Source organism: Aspergillus novofumigatus, assembly GCF_002847465.1.
Source record: "Aspergillus novofumigatus IBT 16806 chromosome Unknown P174scaffold_2, whole genome shotgun sequence".
Lineage (NCBI taxonomy): Eukaryota > Fungi > Ascomycota > Eurotiomycetes > Eurotiales > Aspergillaceae > Aspergillus > Aspergillus novofumigatus.
The window spans coordinates 232,598-247,676 of NW_020194275.1; the positions used below are offsets into that span (position 1 = coordinate 232,598).

The 15,079-nt window shown below is 51.6% G+C and overlaps 6 protein-coding genes across 6 annotated transcripts; 2 read left to right on the forward strand and 4 right to left on the reverse strand.

Moving 5' to 3' along the window:
* Positions 1–345: 345 nt before the first annotated feature.
* On the forward strand, positions 346–2,323 carry P174DRAFT_457146 (uncharacterized protein; the record flags this gene model as incomplete). Its single annotated transcript, XM_024829514.1, has 2 exons — positions 346–371; positions 442–2,323. 2 exons carry the CDS (start codon positions 346–348, stop codon positions 2,321–2,323), a joined length of 1,908 nt encoding a protein of 635 aa, XP_024684943.1.
* A 420-nt stretch (positions 2,324–2,743) lies between these two features.
* P174DRAFT_366244 (RTA1 domain-containing protein) lies at positions 2,744–3,721 on the reverse strand (the record flags this gene model as incomplete). The annotated part of the gene is made up of 3 exons (XM_024822102.1): positions 2,744–3,177; positions 3,230–3,478; positions 3,529–3,721. The coding sequence occupies 3 exons, from the start codon at positions 3,719–3,721 to the stop codon at positions 2,744–2,746; spliced, it is 876 nt and encodes a 291-aa protein (XP_024684944.1).
* A 584-nt stretch (positions 3,722–4,305) lies between these two features.
* On the reverse strand, positions 4,306–6,073 carry P174DRAFT_383595 (DUF3176 domain-containing protein; the record flags this gene model as incomplete). The annotated part of the gene is made up of 2 exons (XM_024823168.1): positions 4,306–5,573; positions 5,622–6,073. The coding sequence occupies 2 exons, from the start codon at positions 6,071–6,073 to the stop codon at positions 4,310–4,312; spliced, it is 1,716 nt and encodes a 571-aa protein (XP_024684945.1). The 3' UTR covers positions 4,306–4,309.
* A 1,511-nt stretch (positions 6,074–7,584) lies between these two features.
* On the reverse strand, positions 7,585–9,333 carry P174DRAFT_400898 (uncharacterized protein; the record flags this gene model as incomplete). The annotated part of the gene is made up of 8 exons (XM_024823917.1): positions 7,585–7,992; positions 8,048–8,115; positions 8,164–8,546; positions 8,606–8,676; positions 8,726–8,762; positions 8,815–8,999; positions 9,045–9,186; positions 9,241–9,333. The coding sequence occupies 8 exons, from the start codon at positions 9,331–9,333 to the stop codon at positions 7,676–7,678; spliced, it is 1,296 nt and encodes a 431-aa protein (XP_024684946.1). The 3' UTR covers positions 7,585–7,675.
* A 2,867-nt stretch (positions 9,334–12,200) lies between these two features.
* P174DRAFT_417395 (Ankyrin repeat protein) lies at positions 12,201–13,394 on the reverse strand (the record flags this gene model as incomplete). Its single annotated transcript, XM_024824598.1, has 1 exon — positions 12,201–13,394. The coding sequence occupies one exon, from the start codon at positions 13,392–13,394 to the stop codon at positions 12,201–12,203; it is 1,194 nt and encodes a 397-aa protein (XP_024684947.1).
* A 748-nt stretch (positions 13,395–14,142) lies between these two features.
* P174DRAFT_77007 (uncharacterized protein) lies at positions 14,143–14,873 on the forward strand. Its single transcript, XM_024832456.1, has 3 exons — positions 14,143–14,503; positions 14,548–14,690; positions 14,751–14,873. The coding sequence occupies exons 1-3, from the start codon at positions 14,290–14,292 to the stop codon at positions 14,802–14,804; spliced, it is 411 nt and encodes a 136-aa protein (XP_024684948.1). The 5' UTR covers positions 14,143–14,289; the 3' UTR covers positions 14,805–14,873.
* Positions 14,874–15,079: the final 206 nt, after the last annotated feature.

Consider the following 15,079-nt stretch of genomic DNA (forward strand, 5'->3'; position numbering starts at 1 on the left):
TCTCCGAGCGAAGCAATTTAATAAAGGACCGAGGAATAGATTCTAGGTACGGCCGCGTTCTACATCCGAAGATCACGGACAAATGAACGGTTTTATCACAGTTCAACCAACAAGAAATTGCTGACGCCTGATCAATTGGCAGTTACCGTCCCAAGAAGCCCTATAGACCATTGGATGGAGATCGCGACCTGTTTAAACGCGGATCTCCACCCCGAGACAACCAGAGATACCCGCATATCGTACTCGTGTCTGTTCCTCAAACCGGTAAAACTATACGATTACGAGGACGATCACCCATAAACGATCACATCTCCTGCAGCACAACAAAGTTGTCATCATGCAATTATGACGCTTGATGAGGACCGGACTGTGTCTGGCTGCCTGGAGATAATCAGCAGAACTACAAAAGGGCGATTTCCGCGCCCGTCATGGATATTCCAGCGCAAGCAGCTCTGACTGTACCTCGAACCAGAAACAGCAAAATATGAATTGGATTGCATTTGTGTTGGCTGTTTCCATACCTGTCATTCAAGCACAGACGCTTCCAGCCCCTCAGCCAGAACCGATTGAAGTGACTGAGTTGCCTTTACCTCCTGTGGCCTCCAGCAACCGCACCGGCGCTTGTACGAAGAGCATTAACCCACGTGGAACTGGTTGTATAGGGACTATCTCGGACACCTTTCAAGCTGGCGATTTTACACCCGATGGGAAGCATGTGCTCGTCAATGTCGAATTTATCGGTGCGCCAGCTGCCCCGGACCCCGCCAGCATTTACACCGGCCAGCAATTGATTGCTGTCAAGGCTGATGGGTCACTCTTCCCTAACGGGGATCCATGGAAGTGTCTCAGCTGTGGCGTCCCTGCAGAGCAAGCACAGTCTCTCGACCCTGCAAGGGATTATCCTCATGCTGCTCGAAATGGCCGGCAAGCTTTATGGGGCCGCAACATACTCGACTGCGGTGATGCTCTCCTTGTGAGTGACGAATGTACCCCGAACACAACATATATGTATCCCATCTACTGGCCCAGTGGAAGTATGCGAGAATTGCGCATGCATCCAGATGACGTCCACATGGGGTGGAGTTCTTTCACCAAGGGAGGCCAGAACGCCTTCTTCGGGCGTTTGCAGTTCAACCCGAACCCGACGACAGGAGATCCTCTCGTTCCGCGGTATGACTTGGTGAATGTGAGCATTCTGGTCGATCCAAAGGGTCGCTCCTCCATCATGGCGGAGGGAACACAGCTCAGATTGCATGACGAGGCAATTGTCGTCGGCGAGTTGCGCGGCTTTAGTGGTGCTGGGGACGAGATTCTATACATTGGCCCGACAAGAGAGGCGAACAATGTTGATCTCTTCGCAGTACACGTCACATCCGGTGCTATCCGTCGTTTGACCAGCCACCCAGAGTACGCAGACCCTATTGCATTTTCCCACGACAATCAATGGTTTGTGGTCATGGATACGCGGGGATCCAACCGCCAGATGTGGATGTCAGGTATGCGATACGTCCCGCCGCTGATCGACCTGGTCACCATGACTGCAGCCTCGTCTACCCGTAACAACGGTGCTCGCCGTTTCTTCCAGCCCATTTTGATCGATAGATATGGAGACCGAGGATCGTACTTTGGCCAACGGGTCAACGCTGCTGGTAACGGCACAAGTGGCAGCGTCAACGATCCCAATTGGAACGGGCGCGCAGACCCTGCGTTCTCTCCGGATGGTACGAAAATTGTCTTCTGGCAGTCTTTGGTAATTCCACCCGCATGCGGTGGTCAGAATCCCCTTCCTTGCCCCATGCCGACCGCCCCAGGTGGCCGTACATACCACATGATGCTGGCCCATCTCACCAGTCGACAACCGGCCGCTCCTGCGCCGGTCTATAAAGTACCAGATATGATCCCCTGGGCGACGGCTTTTTCTCCCGGCGCTAGCACCCCTTCACCATATCAATTGCCACCTGGACATTATACTCTTCGCGGAAAAACACACGGCACAGCTCAAGTGCATCTCACGGCTTACCCAGGGCTTGAAGCCTTCAAGAGTGTAGCTGTGAACTACACTGACTACAGCGACGACGGCTTGCATTTTATCCATGGCCGGGAAACGGTGACTCTGACATTGTCCGAACCAAATCCTTGGTGGAATCATCTGGATTGGTACTCGGATTTAACTCAAACAGGCGCCGTGCAGGTGACCAAGCGTACCGGCTCCGGTGGATTCCACTTGTCTATTGATGCTATGAAGAATAATTTCGAGGCGAATGGCACATTGACCACTAGGGTGGGTGGAGTTGTCTATTCGCAGCCGGCAAATGGAACGTGAGGGATATTGAGAATCACATAGAGAGCCAGTATATGATGATCTTATCTGCGGTCCGAGCTTCCGAACGATGATGGATCATAAACCATCGGACCGGTAATGCATACCCGTACCCAAGGATTATTGTTATCTGTAGAACGGCTGGTATCGATCACCGTTATTCTGATAGCCGGAGATATTCTTATGCTACTAATTTGGACACGCCAATATAACACCCAAACCTCTCGGCAACCCGTAAACCTTAGGGTTCTGTATTAAGCAGTCTATTAAACAGTCTATTAGACACACCATAAACAAGAATGATAACAGACGTCCTATGTACAACGCCTTATCTAGCGCATCACTTTTCAACTGCTGCGACGGCTTCTCAATGATATCACGCGTCTGTTCAGATCCGAAGATGAGCTGGCGAGCCATCTCGTATTACCTGGGCAAACTGCTATACTCCTCTGATAGTTCGACGTCCTGCTTCGAATCCATATACTTGGCAATCTCATTGGGATGACAGATATTGAAGACGGCCATGGCGATGAAGATCAACACCGCATCGAAAATGTAGAGAAAGATCTCGTGATGCAACAGGAACCCATCATTACCCTGAAGGTACTCTACCAGTCGAAAGACGGACCGGATGAGAATCAAAACACTCGTCCCATACAGCACGTTGAGATGTTTCCTCCATGGAATATGGCCCTCGAAGCATCGCGGGATCGGATACTTTCTGAGCTTCATGTCGAAACTACCGGCCGTTATGATGAAGAACCCGAAGAACAGTATTTGGACGAAAAGGCCGGCGACGATAATGTGCTCGCCAAACTTCATGCTGTCGAGACCGCCGCTGCTCTGAATGCCACCACCTAGCAGTTTGGTCAGACTAAACCTTATGATTAGGTTGTATAGGGCTGTTACCTGCGCCTTGCAGCAAGAAAGAGAGGACGTCCCCAGTCACGAAGACCTTGGTCAACCACTTCTTCCTCAGCATAGCATGCGATTCCGCGCGTAGGACCAGAATTATCCGTCCGAGCAACATGTAGACCGACGCCGCCAGAAGGGCCGGAGCGAGGAGTAGGAGCATCGTCTGAATGAGGTAGGGACCGAGAGTCCAATTGGGCGACTCGCTGCTTGACATGGCGCGTCCGACATATCCGATTGTTTCGACTGGGTCGTCAGTTTTCAATATTGTTTGAGGATTCCTAGGGGATACTAACAGATCCCTCCTATGAGGAATGGAATGAAAAACCAGGTTCTCGTGCGAATAAGTTGAAAGGCATGCCATAGTGTGGTCATCGAAAATAGGATGATGAAGATCACAGCTCCGGCCATGCTAGGATCATATCGATAAAAGGCAAAATCGATCGTGGCATCAGATGCCGCATCTGTGGTTCCATTGCGCGGCTCCATTTTGAGATTTGACTATGAGAAATAGTAGTAGTAGTTGACTTCGACAATCGGAGGTCGGTCTCTATGACTATATGACTTTGAGCGAGACCTTGCCAGACCTTCGATTCAGGCACCACCAATCCATGAATCAATCCACTGCAAATCTGGTGGCTATTATTATCGCATCAGCAGTTTCAGCTTTGCGCCATTATGATCACTTTATGCACTATCATAGCAATCGAGCCAGGAAACGAATGTACGAGATGGACCTAAGTTCTTCTGGAACGAGGACCACGATGCATCCATACATAGCAACCAATAATGAGTGCAGTTGGGCACTCTAATCTCGATAGCGCTTGTTAGCGCAGCAACTAGACAGCGGAATATCCTGGCAGACTGGCATCAGCTATACGCGTATTCGGGTGTTCGTTTAGGGTACAAGTCCACGATTGGTTGAAGTTGCTTATTGCCCAGGGGTGTGTCGTTAATCAAGTATTCAGGCTTATTAGTGGATCCCTCTGTACCAGACTCTACAATATTATTATGGGGTATTTGGAACAGAGCTTGTGCTTGACCGTTGGAGAGTATTATGCCAGAAGCCTCATGCACTCAGGCCCGATGAACTACGTGGCCATGCACCAGTGACCCCCAAGAACCAGCCTCCAGCCGAACCTTTGCCGATTTGGCGACCTCATCCAATATTTTCTGGTCTGGATCTACCTTGCCCGACTTCAACGGCTGTGCTGAGCCATCAATCTGCAGGTCCGCGCACAGCAGCGCCAGCGGGGAGGACTTCCAAATGTACTGGTTGCGAGTATGAATAATCGTAACAATGAAGAACAATATGCTCAGGACGACCAATGCGATGGGGAGCAACATCCACAGCCAGCGGATGCGGATGTACGAGACATTCGTCCACGCATCGCCGGACACCGTTCCCTGGCAGACCCGATTCCTGGCATTTGCGGTGAGCGCCGCGGCGATGGAGTTGAATGTCCCATTGATCTGGGTCAGATTGCCGGACCCGCCGTACAATGCGCGCAGGGTATCAGAGGTGAAGTATGGCCTATTCGATACGGGCAACGTTCCGAACCCGGAAACCAGGGGACTGAGGGTATTCCTCATCGCAAGGATGCTCAGCCAACTGATGGCGTAGTTGCACTGGCCGTCGTTCAGACAAGGCTGTGCCGAAGCTACGGTATTCGTGGTCAAACCAGTGGTGGAATGGTTGGATATGGTCGCGGTCGGAAAGCTTTCCTCCGTCAGATCGCCTCGCCTGACAATTGCTTGGTGCGTCGAGACGCAGAAGTAGAATGCACATTCCATGGCCGTCACCTGAGGGGGCATGGTCTTTCCCGGAGTAGTGATAGCCGAGAAATTGAGAATGAGCGGCAAGCCTGATGTATCCAGGCGGACGAGGTTAACGTTCGTCGTCGCTTTGATGGTATACGGCGACCCCGCCGTGGTATTGAAGAAAAGACCGTTGGGAAGCGTGTAGTTGTATGAGTACGTGCTGTCTTCTGAGCTAGTCAGTGTGAGCGCACTGGTCAAGTTGCCGCATTTGCTGCAGAAGCCGAGCGATTGATACGGCGCAAATGTGCAATTGCCTGTAGGACAGGTCACCGAGGATTGATCATTGAGCGATGTCTGCATGATGCCATTGTATATCGCTCCTGTTGTCTCCAACGGCACCAGGTTCATCCCCGGAGCTTGACCCGCGCCCCAGTCCTCATACATGCTTGTGTTGCATACCCGGACGGCGGCGCCTCCTTCGCGCGCAATGGAACGGGATCTGACATCGATGACCTGCTGGGTGAAGGGACCAATTGCCGCAGCGAAGACTAAAACGAAGGCCCCGAGGGAAACAAGGTGACTGTCAGTTTATCAGCCTGGAGCCAAGCAAGAGAGAAGGTCTGCGCACCGAGGCACGTGTTGAACAAGGAGCTGTGCTGAACCCCAAGCACCACGACTGGCGGAATCGAGTGCAGAAAGATCACTTAATTTGCGCGTTTCCTTGAACCAAGTCCATTTGAGTTGCGACAGAGCTTCTGCGATATACGTGGCCATGGCGGCTTTCATGAGTGTTGTCAGCAGGGCGATGATGGCGTTGAGGTTGATCCCCGCTGGCCAGTTTGGCTGCGTCTTGCCGTCGTAGATGCGCAAGACCACGATAATGCCGGCTAGCGAGAGTATGGAAACGACGCATGCTGCAAGCTCCCAGGACCAGTCCCGGAGTGACCATCTTATCTTCTCTTGGTCGTTTGGTGGTCGGTTGTGGTACCAGGTGGTTGGCTGGTATGAAACGTCGTGCACTGCTTCGTGATTGTGAATTTGGACCGGAACATAATCTGATGGACCCTTTGCCACTGCCATTCTGAGATATAATGTTCATATAAAGGGTTTATATCAGATATTGGCCCGCAGCCAACAAGGGTATGACCAGAACCCAGGGGAGCTGTTTCCAGCAGCTCGTACACAGAGAAAGGCGCATCATTTAACTCTTGCTCAGGCTCTCAGCTGATATCAACCGTGAAATAGTCAGGCGCATATACGAGAAGCAGCATGTTGTGGCTGAACTTGGCAAATGAGCGGACGCTGAGAGCTGCATGGCGCCCCTGGCGGTCGTTACCCGGCAACCAGGGTCTTGAATATCAGCCTCCACATCCGAGAGGCTGACAGGTCAAAGGAGGGGAGCGCGCCATTTGTATCTTGTGATGCGGAGTAAAAACCTTGACAGAGTTAGTAGTGTCCAATAGGTGCATGCATTGCTCGGTTGTGATCGCCTAGTCTGCGCTGGCAAGGCTGAAGCGATGGAACTGAAGATGTGGTTCGTCTCATGGGCTTGGCCAGCCCAAGCTTTCGATTTAGGACGGTTTGGTTGCTTGACTGAGACAATATGCCGGGAATATCCGTCTAATTTTAATGTGTATATGGTAACCGGCATTTTGTAGGAGAATGGCAGGCTGAATTGCAATAGAAACTCCATAATCCAGCAACCCTACGGATAAAGACTCCCCTTCAAAATGCTTAGCATGCTACCGGTCTTTTCGCCTAAAATACCTATTTAGTAACCTCACTTAACACCTTTTCCACTTCTGTCTGGTTATTTTCTATGGCATATGATAGTGTTGTCCTCCCATCAAGCGGAACTACCGGGTCGTCTGTCGCAATAAGGTCGCACCTTGTCGCAGTTGTCGCACTCATTCTGACGGCCAAGTGCGATGTGCAGTTCATACCTCCTTATCAACTGCTCGTAAGCTGCATGTTTACAGAAAGAGGGAAAGTAGGATATAAATTGCAAACTCCACCATGCAGTGGCCGACATATACCTGAAATCATTCTTATGACACTCGTTAATATCGGTCCTATCAATATATTGACATGTATAAATATATTCTCTGAGCCACCACTTCCTCGTCAGCAGAGGCTACTTTAACTCTGATCGTCGGGATACCCGTCCTTGCTCGTCGCGCTTCTGGCACTATGGGTAGCGTATGGCAAGTGGAGGTATCCGTCTTTTCAAGTTTCTAGACTCTTTTCCACGTTTTGATAGTATAAGTAATTCCAGGTTCTGAGGTACTGATTAGCGTATATCGTTCGGCAGCCCGCGCTGGGATGCCGTATCGTGTAGAGGTCCACCTTTGCCCTGCCGATTTCTTTCCCACAGTTGATTTCCCACCGACCACAGCACGAATTGCGGTCGTTCAGCCTTTCCATACTGGACAAACGACTCGATCCAAGATCCTGGATGACGATGATGCGGAGGACAAGGGCTTGCATTCGAAATTAGGTGAGTTCAGTAGTTCTGTTTACGTGATAGAGTCACTTCATGATGTCTAAGCCTTACACTTGGAGGATGAGGTATTTTGTTCGTATGCATTAATGGACAGCCTTGTGGTACATAAATGTGTTCAATCGAAACCTTGAAATGAATCCAGGAACCCTATGAATTAAGCCGATATTGCTCTTGACGAGCTACCGTACACCCCCCTCCTTCGGAGGGTCCAACTCCACCAGCCGCACAAAGCTGTTCGAGTCCCTCTTTTGAGGCTTGGTCTGATAGTCAACCGAGTACGACATCGTCTTGGCAATCTGACTTCTCTGTCCTTGGCGACTGGGACCCAGAGCCCTTGCAGAGGGTGTGGTGGGCTGCGGGTACGATTTATTGGAGGAACCACCCAGCAGACCGGGGAAAAAGTGGGCGAGCATGGCGCGGCCGGTGGGCAGACAGGCGCAGAGAACGGCGATGCTGACTTCGATGACGGACCAGTGGACGATTGGTTGCAGTTCCACTGTAGTAGATTGGTTAGTATTATTGGGAGGGAATGGTAGGATCAGAGCACCAACCGGTAGGATTCTTCCCCCAGCGATTGAGATAGAAGACCACGACACGGAGAATGGCGACGACCGTCAAGCTGTACGTCAATTAGATGATATCCACAATAATGTCAAGGAACACCTACACTAGACCCATGGCGAACATGACACCCACACCAAGCTTCTTTCTTCCAGACAGGTTGAGCTTCGAAATTTCATAAACAGGCATCAGGACCATGACAGTATCCACGGCGATGTTGACAAAAGCATTGGCGAATGTCGCGCTGGTGAAATCGATGCATGTTCCCGGCGTTTCTCCTGCCCAGCCGTCCCATGCAAGATGGACTGGGTTGCATCGCAGCGAGTCGACAAGCACCCATGTAACTCCAATGGCAGCATTGAGTCCGATGATCGTGTACGTCGTGTATCGGAACGTGGGGGTCTGGAAGATTCGCAGGAGGAAGAGGCAGACGGAAATCTTGGCTAGGGAGATCTGCGTCTTGTATAATACGACGAAGGCGAAGAAGCGCTGAGATGATGTGTGAGTGTGCTGGCAGTTGGACTAAGGGACAAACGGCAGAGGCTTACCTTGTACACTTCTGTGATGTTGTCCATGGGGATAACATCCCACATGTTCTTGCCGAAGCCCACTTGAATCACTGAATCTAGATTAGCATATGAGGTCGCTCAATCGTTGGGATAGCTTACTGGCGATGTTGACGGCAAAGATGGCTACCGCTAGCACCTGCAGATGGTCAGTCTGGTCCTGTCAATCTGATTGCCTGAGGAAATTGTACATAAGCGCCGATGATGGTGTAGTCATCGGATCCCCAACCACCGGCCAGGCCCATGGATTTGGCGGCCATTCGGTTAAAGAAGAAGATCGAAGCAAGGATCAAAGGGACGAGTGTGGCAGCTTCCACCTGGGGGCGGCCCTGGTGGACAGGGACATTGCATACTCGGTCGCCCAGGCGTTTTGCAACTTATGAAGTCAGCTTGGACCCTAGATCATGGCGGTTAGACGTACGTAATGATTCTCTGACGGTGCATTTCGCGGAGGCGCAAGTGCTGAGCGCGTTCTGGTATGTTGTGTCACCGCAAAGACACAGCCCATCCGAAGAGCTGCATGCTGTCACATTGGATGCAAGGACCTGCTCCTGACACAAGACCTACTCCTCTTAGTCCTCCACTCTCAAATAATCCAGCAATTTGCGGGGACATACCGCACACTGAGGCAGGCTAGATTGCGCAGCCGAAGCCACAGCAGTGAACCCTGCGCCGACAACCGCCGCAATCAATATCCGACGAACAAGCATATTAACTGTGGACAGAGAAGAGAAAAAATCATACGATTTTTCTGAAGTTATGACAGAAGCTTTTCAGGGCCTGAGACGGTCGTCAAATATGGAGCACGAGGGCAGCACGCCAGCTAAAAAATTCCCATCGACCGGTCCAGCGTGCGCATAGCATCATGCTGGGCAAATTAGCGATCTGCAGAGTCCTGACAGTAATGCCGATCGAAAAGGAGGGATCTCCCTGTCTGACAGTCGACGATCCTCTTCATTGGCTGTGTTTAGCTGTCGAGGCACAACCGTATTCTTCTCTGGGAATCTTGTGCCTGCGCTAAAACGGACTGTTGGACTACTCCGGCGTAGTCAGGGGGTCTTTTAACAAGCAGGGACAAATCATCGTGAGCGCTACGTAACTACAGTCTCGTATCCATCAATGGGATCAACAAGATTCTCTCGGTGTCGGAGACTAAGTGGGGATAATATCCCTTTCTCGTCAGGGTCTCCACTGCCCAAATAGGCTTGATCTCCTCGGGAATTCTTCAAACTCTGCTTATTTCACATGCTCTGGAAGGTGAGGATACAGAATCTGGCGAGTTATGTAAAGCATTGCATGGATCCATGGGCTTACTGAAACAAACACTTCGCAGGGTTTGGTTTCGTGTTGAACTGCCCTAAATGCTGAATCTTCAGACTTGTCGCCCCTCGGCGCGACACTGGCAGGTTGCTTCTTGGCCGTTGAGAAGATCCACCATAATCCACTCCCAACGGCATGAAAGAACAAGACAGGAAAAGATCTCCACTGGTGCCATGATTTGTCACGGTCTGGATTCTCTTTCTGTCATTCATGTTGGCTGAATGGAGCAACTCTTCCCGTGATTACACTTCCGCCAAGATGCACAAAAAGGAGTTATATATCGTAGCGTCTTGGTATCTTCAGTCTGAGCTTCTTGGTATTACTGGCTCATCCTATCAAGGAGAGTACCTGCATTAAGAATGGCCCTAGGATGTAATGGCTTGTGCTCGATGCGCTAGTTTCACTTGGAAACTCACTGATTTTTGAGGCATCAACAATCCTATTAACAGAATCGGCATATATTCCCTGACTACGTGCCGGCATACTCTGGACAAGGTTTGTTTTGTGCTTTTTGAATTGACAATTTAAGACTATCTCTAACCGCGGACGGCGTGCTGAAACGAACACTGCCGGCTCTTCCTACCTCGGCGGACACTTGCCGACGTCTCACAGTTAAGCTGATGCCAAGTCCTGCACACCAAGGGGAAGTCTAGAACGAGACATGGATTGAGATAGTCGACGAGCTGTGTACTCACCAGCTCTTCTACTCCTTTCCATGTCGTCCGGTGGCAGCAGAATAATCCGGCATACAGCCTATGACATGTCTCAGCTCATGACTGGAGACGATGTCGCAGCCCTGGTCTATATTGGAAAAGAACAGTAGAGCTTTGCGATGCATCGGTCACTGGAAGCCCATTGCAATGGCGTTCGTCCATAATGGTCCGGTTTGAGCACATCGCAACCAGCCAACACCAGTGCTTCAACCGCCTCGCTTGAGTCCATTTGCATTGCCCAGGACAACGGCGTTCGACCGATCTGATCGCATTCATTTATATCTGCCCCTTGCTCTACGAGCCATCTCACCATCTCAATGTGTCCTTGATCTGCAGCGAGTGACAGCGCCGAGCGACCAAAGTAATCCTTCTGATGCATGTCCGCTCCTTTTTCTACCAGCAGCCGAGCAATCTCACAGTGTCCTCGACAGGCTGCCATGAGGAATGGGGTGCGTCCATGGCGATCAGGCAAATTGACCCTGACCCCTTCGTCGAGGAGCATTCTGACGATGGCCGTCCGTCCTCGACTGGCGGCCTGTGAAAGAAGGGTACGGCCATAGCGATCGATCTCGTCAACCGGAGCTCCTGCGTCTACCAGGAAGGCAGCGATACGTTCACGTCCGTCATGCATAGCCCAGTATAAAGCATCCTTGCCACTGCGCTCCAGCTGTTCCTTGGCCCCATAGCCTAGAAGCAGACGTACCGCCTCAAGCTTGCCCCCTAGAACGGCCCAGGTTAACGCCGTATGGTTGTTGTCTCCACCGCAGGTATTGACATCCACGTTAGCAGCAAGCAGCGAGCGCACGATGTCCAGGTATCCATGAAACACGGCGTGTAGAAAAACCGATCTCCCGGCCGGGTCACCTGCAGGTACATCCGTGTTTGCCCCAGCTGCCAGCAGACACTGGACGACTTCCCTGTGATTGTTGACAACGGCCAGAGACAGCGCTGTCCCCGCGTCCTTGTCTGATCGAACCTCCAAATCGACCCCTGCGTTGACAAGCGCTCGGACGACGGCCAATTCACCTTTTGAAGCGGCCATCCTTAACGGCGTCCAGTCCCCGACACGTCCTTCCAGCCCAATCCCTTGCTGGATGATTTCCAGCGCAATGTCAATGCACCCCTTGTAAATGAAGAACATGAGCGGCACAATGTGTTCTGAGGGTTGTAAATCAGCGGGCTCCATGTATTCGAATATAATGCGAGCCTTGTCCACGATGTCGGCATCGTGGAGGAGGTAAGCGAGCACTTCTTTCCAATCGATCTCCTGTTGTGGATGCCGATGCCGTCTCCATTCGAGCAGGCTGCGAAGGACGTCGGGCGATTGCTGGTACACTATTGCGCACGTAATGAGCAATGCAGAAGACCTGCAAGAAACCCAAGCCCTCGATGATCGTGGGAGAAGAAGTTGAATAGTGGTCTGGGTGCCGGAGCATACGGCGTATTGTAAAGCCGTGCAATCCATCCGTCGGCCGCATCTACGTTTGCTCCAAGCGGGAGGAGAAGCTCAATAACCTTGTCTTGACCGGCGCCCGCAGCAGCCATCAGAGCCGTTGTTCCCCGTCCGCTCCCTCGATGTTTACCGTCTTGGAGACTAGCAGTTTCTGCAAAACACCCACCTCTCCCAGTGCCGCCGCCGCGACAAAGACAACATCCGCGGGCGGCAATGCCGGAGACATGGCCATCCAGGCGTCAAACAGGTACCGTACGCGGATGCCGCGGCGGATTGGGTCGCGCTTCGCTAAGGCTAGGTGCATCGGGGTCCGTTTCTCTCCCCGGCGTCCTGTTACATGAGCGGCCGGAGATGTCCCAGCGTCCAACAGTGCTTTGATGACCTTCTCACATTGCGAGTAGACGCTACAGGCCATATAAAGTGGTGTTTCGCCGTAGGAAGTCCGAGCCTCAAGATCGGCGCCATATTGCGCCAGCAGTCGTACAGCCCATGTTTTCGCGTCGAAAACCGCTTGATGCAGAGGATACCAGGACCGGTTGTCTGGAAGGCCGGTCCTTGCTCCTCTCTGTAGCAGCAACTCCACTATGTCCGGCTTCTCGGTCAGAGCGCTGTCCTCGATCGCGATCGCAGCGACAAGTGGAGTCCGGCCGAGGCCATTGCGGTGGTTGATGTCCAGTCCCTCGTCCAGGAGGAACGCAATGTCCGCGATCGGTAGGTTTTTCTTGACGGCCCGGTGCAGCAGATTATCACCGTCGGAGTCAACCAGATGGATATCGAGGCCATGTCTGACGAGAGCTCGGGGGGCTTCCAGGTCCTCCGGGGCCCAACCACTGAGGAGCTCCCCCACCTGGCCAAAGTCGTACCTAGCCAAGTCCGTGCCGGCAGACAGAAGCATCATAATGATCTGCTTCCGATTGACTCCCGCGACGCAGGAGAGGATTGGGCCACAATCACCTGGCAAATCTGGAGCACTGTCCAAAAGCCGTGTGACGATCTCAACGGAGCCAGCTGAGCAAGCGTACCAAAGGGCGTGGTGTTTAACCTCCAACACGCTGATTAGGTTGTGATCTAGAAGATGATGCATGGTCCGTTGCTTCTCCGCGCAATTCGCCCATGCAAGGACGCCGGAGAGCCGTTTGACAGGCACGGAATAGAGGACTTGGTTGAGGAGGTCGTATGCACGGTGACATGTGCGAACCAAAGCCGACACACTCGGTGATGAGAGATATTGAGCTATCTCAATGACGAGCTCCACCGGCAGCGTGAACAGGTGTCGTGGTGTCATGGTTTCATACTCCAGCATATATCCGATAACTTGTAGATGGCTCTCGGAGTCAGCACATTCTGATAGTGGACATGTTGATCTTGACTAGTGGCATGCAGCGAGTCATCCGTCTTCAGCTTATTGGCTCAAGTCTCTTGCCCCGCGCATGAGGCGCAAGGCTACCACGACGGTCATCCGCTTAAGTCTATGTACAACAGTCATGTACCTCGGGTCTGGATTTTTCATGACTTTTCTGAATATCAGATTGAGCCTAAAGTTGCGAATAGTAGAAGCTGTCTGTCCTCGAAGTCTGAAAGGAGAGCAACATCTCTATATGATTGACTCTTTCGTGTACGGATCATCGATCTTGGCGATAGTTGGCAGTTGCAGCGCGCTTTATCGTTTGATAGGGCTGGAAAGTATCCAGACATGTCAGTTTCCTGATTCGATACGGTGTCATGGTGTCTTAACCTTTCGCTTCGTGATGGCACCCACCCCACGACTCGTCAACATCATCGTATGTTCCCTTTCTGACTGAAACCTACCCTGCTGTACTCCCATTCTATCAATGCCGAGACAAGGCTGTCCTTCCGCAGGCATTCTCAACTTCAGTGACAGTCTGTCAACAAGGAAACTATGACTGTTGCTCCGTCTCCGTGGTTTGTCATGAGCACTCATGTTCGTAACAAGAGCCGTTGTCCATGGAAGTCTGGATTCTCTACGAAGTATATTGACTGATATGACGCTGCTGCCTAACCTAGACCTCGTATAGCCATCTGTGGCGGTCTTGTGCTTCTTGGCCGTCGACACCTACATGGAATTCAACAATTATATAAACCCCGCAGCCGCGTTCTGCGATTATGTCAAGCACTCGGACACAGCTCAGAGACACAACTGCCATCGGCATTAACTCATCATGTCTAGCACAATCGACCATGTGGGAATCCGCGCCCCAAAAGATCAGTTTGAGAGCATCATCGACTGGTACAAGAAGGCTCTTGCACCGCTGAAGTACAGGGAAATGATGCGCTTCCCAGGAGCTGTCGGACTCGGCTCTGAACATCCAGATTTCTGGATCTCAGAGACCGACGAGCAGTACGGTGGCTCCCACTTTGCTTTTATAGCGCGTGGTATGTTTCCTCTCGTCCCTGGAGAGCGACTGACTGATGATCAGACCATGCTACGGTTGACGCTTTTCACCAGGCTGCTGTAGCAGCTGGAGGAAAGTGCAATGGCGCTCCTGGAATTCGGGCAGAGTATCATCCAGAGTACTATGGGGCTTTTGTGTTGGATCCGCTGGGCAACAATGTGGAAGTGGTAGGTCAAGGTCATCACTGGTAGATATAGTTATAATTATGCGGCTACTAAAGTTGACAGGTGGATCACCCCTTCACTGGATGGGACGATATCTTCAAGAAAAATGATGCTTGAATAAGTATTTCATCTCTGGCTCGCGGTCAGTTTCTTGGTCCTTTCTCCATTGTCGAGGAATGCGGGGAGGGAGAGCAAAGTGATATATATGCTGTTCGCCTGAACCATAGTTAACTTGAACTACAAATTGCGATACACTAAATGTCTTTGCATACATGGTCAGATCGACCTAGTCTAATATTATCTGTATCTATGTCTCGGCCGATCCGCGAATTCTCAAGTCTTGACGTCATGAACGCGACGTTGCAACGGCAGCGACAACCATCCAACCACAC

Coding starts and splice junctions, on each gene's coding strand:
- P174DRAFT_77007 (XM_024832456.1), top strand. CDS start 14,290: ATGTCTAGCACAATCGACCATGTGGGAATCCGCGCCCCAAAAGATCAG. Junction 14,504..14,547: donor CTTTGCTTTTATAGCGCGTG/GTATGTTTCCTC, acceptor ACTGATGATCAG/ACCATGCTACGGTTGACGCT. Junction 14,691..14,750: donor TGGGCAACAATGTGGAAGTG/GTAGGTCAAGGT, acceptor TAAAGTTGACAG/GTGGATCACCCCTTCACTGG.